General features: G+C 42.0%; 1 protein-coding gene across 1 annotated transcript in view; it reads right to left on the bottom strand.

Annotated features, from left to right (window-relative positions):
• Positions 1-4372: 4372 nt before the first annotated feature.
• Positions 4373-8760, bottom strand: part of LOC101863381 (tubulin beta-4 chain) — a gene marked incomplete in the record, with an annotated part of 10788 nt that continues 6400 nt past the window's right edge. The window contains 3 exon segments of the mRNA XM_013088568.2: positions 4373-5431; positions 6734-6919; positions 7485-7644. Coding sequence (XP_012944022.1) covers positions 5253-5431; positions 6734-6919; positions 7485-7644 — 525 coding nt within the window.

The raw sequence follows: 8760 nt of genomic DNA, 5'->3' as shown, positions 1-8760 counted from the left end.
GTTCTCCTTTTTGTTCCATTTAGATGTCTTTTATATGATAAAAAAAGGAGTGCAGTTTGTTTCGTTTGTTATTTGCTGTTGTTGCAGTTGTTGTTTTGGTTTGTTTGTGTTTGTGTATGTTTTGTTTTGTTTTTAATTGGAGGGGGTGGGGTGCTAAGTGTTCAAGTTTCAAACCAATGTCATATGTTCTTCATCTCCAGGGCGTTAAAAGTCAACATGATAAAAAAAATCTACGTCAAACTAAGCCGGCTCATGAACAAACAACATAAAATATAAATATAGAACATTCTCAGAGAATTCGAGCCAAATCGAGAATACGCCTACAAACGACATTTGCTTTTGATAATTGGTGTGCTTGTATCATTACCACGATCAGTCTCTCACAGTTGAAGGCAAACGTGCCAAACAGCGTTCTCCCTGCAATTAGTAGTTGAGTAGTTCCTAGCCCGAATCCTTGCAGAATGCCGTTTAGATTTTTGTTTTTTGTGTAGTTTTCAACGCTTTGCGATACCTTAGATTGGGAGGATGAAAAAAGGTCGCCCTCTATTTTAAGACACTAAGATATCCGCCAGCAGTACTTGGTATCAACAGAGACCCACTTCAGAACCTGAGATCTGAGAGAGCGACATTCCGAGAAGCTTAATGGAAGAGGAGACAGGTCTCAAGATAAAAGAGTTAAATCCGTAAAAGATATTTCTAAGCTCTTGTTATTCTTTTAATACAGGTGTTTTGCGTCCCAATCGATACAAAGCGAAGGCGTAAATGCGACACTATACTTTAGTAACACAAGGGTGTGCGGAATATCGATAGTTTACCAGCATTCTAGGCAAGCTACGTGTCTTGGCGGGAGCATCAATATTTGTTTATCTAATTAAACAAACCATACAAGCCATCGCCACAGAGGGGACAGAAAAAGTAGCAATCTTGTCTTCCATTTGTCGGTGCCGTATCTTGGCGTTGATAAGGCTTTTGTCACAAAATATAAGTAATTTTCAATTCAACTTCATTGACACCACGAAAGAAAATACCACGCTCCACCCCCCACCCAGAAAAAAAAAAATCCAAAACATACGTAATATAGCAACAATAAAAATAACAACAACAACAACAATAATAACAACAACAACAACAACAACAAATCAAATAAAAGCAAAGCAACTTCAAAAACAAAAACAAACAAAATTCAAACGACCAAAAAAACAACAAAAAACATAACACACCAACAAAAAGCAAAAACAAAAACATAAACAGAACCTTACATGCACGTGGGAAGGACGAGCAGGGTCAGGGAGGGTAAGGGAGTGAGGGAGGGGTGGGGTAGCGTCAAACAATACTTTTACAGTTGAGCATTGTTCCATTAGACGCGACATTGTTCCACGACATTGTTCCACGAGATACGACATTGTTCCACCTCGAGATACGACATTGTTCCAAGAGACACGACATTGTACCACGACATTGTTCCACTACGAGATACGACATTGTTCCACGAGATACGACATTGTTCCACCACGAGATACGACATTGTTCCACCACGAGATACGACATTGTTCCACCACGAGATACGACATTGTTCCACGAGATACGACATTCAAATTGTTCCACGACATTGTTCCTACGGCCAGCGTCCGGTCCCCACCTCTGTGACCTCTGTGTCTCTGACACGACAGAAAGGTCAACCTTGTTTGTCGTCAGTTCCCTGGCCCCAGGACTACGCGCGTGTCACAGGCCAAGTGATAGTTGGCTCCTCAAATATTGTCAGGGCCTAGAGAGGTCCCGTTAAGTGGCCCCAGAAAGATATATTAGGTCAATAAGGAGTGGATGTTTGAGGAAGAAGAAGTAAAATGAAATCCCTCACTTGTGTAGTTGTTATAGGTAGAGGCTGGAAAACATCTCCGTCTTTGTCTAGCTGTGTGCACGCTTCACTATTTGCTGACATCTTTTTCCTCCACCCGTAGACCCCCCCCCCCCAAATGTCTCAATCGCCCCGGCTCCTCTTAACCCTTAAGAATTCCTTTCTACACCCCAGCCACCCGTTTTGAGTTCACTTTTTGGTGTGTTTTTTTCGCTGTCCCTTTGTCTGTCTCTCTTTCTATGTCTCTCTCTTTATATCTCTCTGTTTCTCTCTTTGTCTCTGTCTGTCTGTCTGTCTCTCTCTCTCTCTCTTACTCCCCCCCCCTCTCTCTCTCTCTCTCTCTCTCTCTCTCTCTCTCTCTCTCTCTCTCACTCTCTCTCTCTCTTTCTCTCTTTCTCTCTTCGTATATCTCTCATGCTTCCGTTTTGTTTTCTGTCTTTGTATGTATCTCTCTTTGGCTTTCACTCTCTCCCTCTCTATTTTTCTCTCTATCTTTCCCTCTCTTTCTCTCTCTCTCTCTCTCTCTCTCTCTCTCTCTCTCTCTCTCTCTCTCCCTTTCTCACCCTCTCTCCCTCCCCCTCTCCTTCTCCCTCACTCTCTATCTCTCTCCCTTTCTCTCTATCTCTCTCCCTCTCTCTCTCTCTCTCTCTCTCTCTCTCTCTCTCTCTCTCTCTCTCTCTCTCTCTCTCTCACCCTCTCTGCTCTCACTCTGAGCGACTGTGGTGTAACTGTCACGTATATTATGTACTACTAGGATGCTCCTTCTACATTTCAGATTTTTCCAAACAAAATATCACTCTGACTCATGCCTTTCTTATTCCCTAACAACAAAACTAATAACAATAATAGCAACGTTAGCATTAGTAATAACTAGAACAAAAGTAATAATAATATTAATGAGTGTGATAGTCATGATGATAATAATAATAATGATAATAGTAATAATAATAATGATATTAATAAAATAATAATAATAATAATAATAATAATAATAATAATAATAATAATAATAATAATAAAAATAAAAAAAATAATAATAGATACAATTTGTGTAGCGCAAATCCCCGCTCAACAGCAAGCTCTATGCGCTTTACAATCTATACTATTACTCCAGCAGACCTGAGAGCATTCTAAAACAACCTCAACTTCCTGGGAAGCATACAGTGCAAGCGGTCATTTATAATTTATAGGTGCTAAAACAATAACATACTGACAAGATCTTTCGCTGTCTATAGCCGGGTACCCATTCCCACCCGGGTGAAATGAGGAAAATTCGTGTAAAGTGCCTTTCCCAAGGACACAACGTCGGGCCCGCTTCTTGAACCCCCGAAAGACCACGGCTTATTTTTACTTCTTTGTCACCCAGCATATCAATGGTCATAAAGTTATAATTATAACATCATACTAGTTATAGAAATAAACAAAGACAAAACACCCCGGCGATGACATTGACTGTTTGAAGTTACGTTCCTCACAACCCACCCGTCCACTCACCACCAACCACTAACTCACCCACCCACCACCAACCACCCACTCAAGAAGGCACCAGAGCGTCGTGGGAACGAGCAGACAGAGATCTGCGGTGATCCAGTGACGTATGACAGCATGTTGCACCGAGCTGTGACATGTTGACCACTAGCGGACATCGCAAAGATCTGAGCAAGACACGATGTCCGGCGCCTCGTGGTATGTCCTGTGGGTATGTTCACCGTCAGACTGACCAGAGGATCGGACAGACTACAGCCGCTGATAGCTGCAGTTCCCAGGAGATCTGCGCAGTTTGTACTTATGTTCTCACGGACTGGAGATGCGTGGACCTCCGCTTATGGTCATATATCGGATCTGTTTACGTTTAGGGCCCACCTCTCCCACCCTCACCCCCCCCCCAACCCCTGCTCTTTAAAAAAAAGTCTCAGCAAAACATCACAAAACAAAATCTACCTCCCCAGTGTGAGAGCATGGTCAATGTCATTGGCAAACTATACACAACTAAAGGTGCATTTTTCCAAACAGAAAATAGTGACAGCCACAGTTTACTTTTAATGATCAGCATATTTTCTTCCTTTTAAAAAAAGTAAAGTTTGAGGTCTAGGACTTCTTTCATAGGTTTCATTAAAAAGAAATACATTGGCACGATAACGGTTACAGGAAAAAACAAGATAACCAAACATACATAAAATGAGAGAAAGAAAAGGAGCAGGGACTACAGAAGACATCATTCATTCCACAGCAAGTAGCTTACTTCTGGTACGTTTCTTGAAAAATGAAATAACAATCAAACAAAAACCAAAAACCACCACAACAAAAACGACACAATTAGTAACACACACACAAACCCCCCCCCCCCAAAAAAAAACCCCAAAAAAACCAACCAAACAAACATAAATATATTAAAAGAAAACAACAGAAACGTAAAACGTAACCTCAATTGTCAGGTCAAACAAAGTCAAAAGCAAAGCACTGACAAACACAATTGAGAGATTACTCTTCAATTCAAAACCAAAAAAACAACGCATTATTAAAGCCATACTCTTTTATTCGCGTTAGATGGAGCAAAAGGGGAAATTACGTTCCAAGGTTATTATCCAACCTCTCTCTCCGATTCTGATTCTGATGTTGAATTTGCCTTGATGGAATCATTTTTACTCTGAAACGCCCTCTGTTAAAATCAAACAGCTGCATTCACTCCGAAATATTTGCCCAGTTTTATGGTAAAAACGCTATCTGAATAATAAATATTGAATTTGATTCTTTTGCAATGTACCTAGTGCATTCTGTAAACACTATCGACAGTTGCTAAATCCGGCTGATGTATATTTTTGCAACGGTGCTATTGATACAGTTCGATCAATTAAGCACCATGGCAGTTATGCAAATGTGGTATAGCCCATTATCTTTTGTGAATGTAAAAAGCAACGAAATAATAACTGCACTTTTGCATCTGGAAACATTAGGGGGGTAAAACATTCGTTATGGGTGCGTTTGACGCAGCCAAGGAAGTTCCAAGCCAAAGCCTACAGGTTGGGGGGATAGATAAAGGACTAAGCCCCATGAACGCTGCTCCGTCAGTCCACTGGGAAATCGGAGATTTTGTTCAACGATGTGAAGGGCTATGGAGACCGCAAGATGCCCGTTGCCTGTATGTTTTGTGTATGCTGTTCAGATTTCAACTAGAATTATCTGTTTAGTCTACGCTGCTCAGAAATACTACTGGTGTAAGTCTTCTCGCGATAAGTACTTAAAGCTACGTGCAATGAGTACTTCGAATTACGGAAGTGATATTTCTGGGCCGCGCATGTTCCTCGAAATCTGAAAGTGATGGGGGCTTAAAATTCTTTAATGTTTCCGAACCAACCCTCAGCGTAGCCTGATTTTAAATCTTTCATCCTCTCATTCTTTACGCATTCTCTTCCTCCTCCTCCTCGTCCATCTCTCCCTCCTCCTCAGCCGTTGCATCCTGGTATTGCTGGTACTCCGACACCAGATCGTTCATGTTGGACTCTGCCTCTGTGAACTCCATCTCATCCATTCCTTCGCCCGTGTACCAGTGCAAGAAAGCTTTCCGCCGGAACATGGCTGCAAGCAGAATCAAGTATATTGCAGTGTAGTAAGATTTCATTCTTTTATTTGGTTTGAAAAGGTATACCTAAATAATGTTGTTTCAGTAGAGTCATGGTCATGTTGTGGTAAGAATTTTTCGGCACTTGCAACACAATAAGGTCATTTAAAAGTGGACGATTGAGATGTTACAAGACGGTAAATATCACACACAATAGAGGAGGAGAGACAAGGATAGAAAGTCAACATGGAAATGTCTTTGCCCTCCAACCACCGCCCAGTCGGTGACAACGCGGGTTTTGACACAGATTCTTCTATTGCCGATTGTGCGAGCAGACTCAGCTTTAAATACTGAGTGGAATATATGCCTAATACGCTAGTATTTCAATACCATTAACGTGTTCGTGAATTTACTAAGAAAGCATTACATTTTACTGTGGAAAAACTGCACGTCGAAACAATGGTTATCTTTGAATGGAAGGAACAGACAAACGACACACAGACAGCCAGAAACATCAAAGGAAAGGGAATCGAGAATTATCTATCAAAAACACCCTCGAATTGTTCTGCATAGCATTGCAAAGTGAACAACTAAACAAAAATAGTTATGATGGTACTGATATTTTGTCAATCATGAACTTGCTTCTATTGCAGAGAGTAAAGTAAGGAAAATAGAAAGCATCTCGTAATGATCCTAAACGCCTCGACTCACCGCAGATAGAACCATACTATACATAATGTATAATTAACATGATGCTTGGGAACAAACAGAAGTAAGGAAAGTAAAGTCGTTCCCTCATCCGATCCGGACATTGAGGATTGCCTTGTTACTGAGACGACTTCCTGGGCCTTCAGCATATTGTGGTAGGGTGGCCAGTTCCTTTCCACGCCGCCTTTACTTCCCCAACTTCAAGTCAGGTCCCATTACTGCTGGGTGGGCAAGAGGGGGCCAAAAAAAATTATGTCCCAACCGAGGCTCAAACCCGGACTTTCCGCTTCGGAGACGAGCGCACTAACCGCTCCACCACCGCACCCTTACCAACAAAAGTATAAATGGTCGCTTTTATGGACAAGCGGGCTAACCTAGATTTCACAGATTTCCAGAAGTCTTGACCTACACCAAAAGTGGGCATTGCCCTACCTAAAGAGGAAGTTTGGTTTCATTGGCGTGTATATTTGTTTGGTTATAGAAAAAACTCTCCTTGTCTTTTAAAGAAACTGAACAAGGGGCAAACATTTAACCTTCGATTTTCTCAAAACAGCTTTTTTGGGGATAGCCCCCTTGTGCTTAAAGCGACCATAAATAGGTATCCAACTGACCAGTGAACTGCTCTGAGATCCGTTTGAAAAGTTCCTGGATGCTGGTGGTGTTCCCGATGAAGGTGGAGGACATCTTGAGTCCCCGGGGCGGGATGTCGCACACCGCCGTCTTCACGTTGCTGGGGATCCACTCCACGAAGTAGGACGAGTTCTTGTTCTGTACGTTCAACATCTGTTCATCCACCTCTGAGGGGAGACAGTCACCAGAGTTAGATAGGCTGGGAGCAGGATTATGATAAAGAAAGTGTTTTCATGATCTGATAGAAATGATTTCTCTTGCTTTTGCTGTGATCTACGGTATTTACAATGCCAGACACACTGTTAAAGAGCACGGAGAGAGGGAGAAAAAAAATATACAAGTAAATTTTAGAAAAAATGCTTATAATTCATGAATACAGTTCAACCAGCTCTACTAGCCATCTATTTATCAGTAAATCGAAGACAATACCCTGTACAAACGGCCCCTTTCCACTTCGACCCTAGCATAATATTATATTCTATATTATCCTGACATTATACTAAAGATCCACCTGTCTATGATGACCACTCTCTGCTTTACAATCTCCAGTCACTAACACATTCGACTGTATTTATATTAAGTACTTGTACTTTGTTAAAATCTTCTGTCCTGATTTAAATTTCCCTAATTGGTCCCATCGTCTTGATAAGATCTAAGGAAAAACAACAACACCGGGAGATAGCCCGAGAAACCTCGATAGATATCAACGCCAATTCGGTTCCCGTATCTCACCTTTCATGGACATCCTCCCCCTGAAGATACACGCTACGGTGAGGTATCGGCCGTGCCGGGGGTCGCAGGCAGCCATCATGTTCTTGGCGTCGAACATCTGTTGTGTGAGTTCTGGTACCGTGATTGCGCGGTACTGGGGAAGGGGAGGACCGTGGAAGTGTTAACTTGGGTGGTCGTACGCGCAAGAATACAGACACACATACACACATATAGATACGTACGCAGAGATACACTTAAACACGCACTCACACGTGAACAGATAAACACATATAAATATACACACATACACACACGCACGCACGCACGCCACAACGAACCACACACGCAATACAAAAACACACGTACACACAACACACACATTCACACACACAGACACACACACATACACACACACACACATACACCGTACCACACACACAATACAAAAACACACATACACAACACAACCCTCCCCACACACACACACACACATACAATAAGATTATACACGTACACAAACACAACACACACACGTATACACAAACTAGCCCACATATTATTTCCAAATGTTATTTCAATCCTGTCTTTGTACCCTCAAGTCTTAGAACCAGCAAACAACACGAGCGGCTCTATTGTGTGAGTGTTGCAACAGCTCGGCTTTCCCTCAATACCCCCAGCGTTGTGAAGGCGACTCCGACACGCGCTAAATCCACCCCCGACGTCCAACCATCACGTTTGCCCATGAACGTGAATTTCCTCACAAAGACCCTCTTTTTTACCAAAAGAAAACAGATCGATTCTTTACTGTGTACCCTTCTATTTAGACTTTCTGTGTTGCATCCTCTCACTCTCGCAGATGTTATCATCGCTTTTACTGTCCTATATTTTGTCATGTTTTTCTAGTAGTTCTCCTTCTCCCCTTTGTTCACAGCACAAAATAGAAACGTCAGAAACAAGACCTTCAATAATATTTTTGCTTTCGTGCTAATCCCAATACAATTGTATGGGGAGTGGGTAATCCCTAAACGAAACGTTGTGTACCTTTTAGTTTTAGTAAGGTTTTACAATGCTCGCAATTGCATAAGGTCATATGGGCGCCAAGGGGTGGATGTCAACAGAGAGGTCCAAACTGGGAAATCAGGCTTATTCTGCTCACCTCTCTAGCCTCAACAGCACAAAGTCTGCTTCGGCTATCAAGGCACTCCGGAAATAGCAGTTCACAAGAGAGTGACAGACATGCAAAAGACTTAAAGAAAAAAATGAGGACAGTAAGGATGAGGAAAGAAAAAGCAGCAGT

This window comes from Aplysia californica, unplaced genomic scaffold, assembly GCF_000002075.1.
Source record: "Aplysia californica isolate F4 #8 unplaced genomic scaffold, AplCal3.0 scaffold00765, whole genome shotgun sequence".
Classification (NCBI taxonomy): Eukaryota; Metazoa; Mollusca; class Gastropoda; order Aplysiida; family Aplysiidae; genus Aplysia; species Aplysia californica.
Note: the sequence above shows the minus strand (reverse complement) of the source record. Positions and strands in the feature narration are given on the sequence as shown.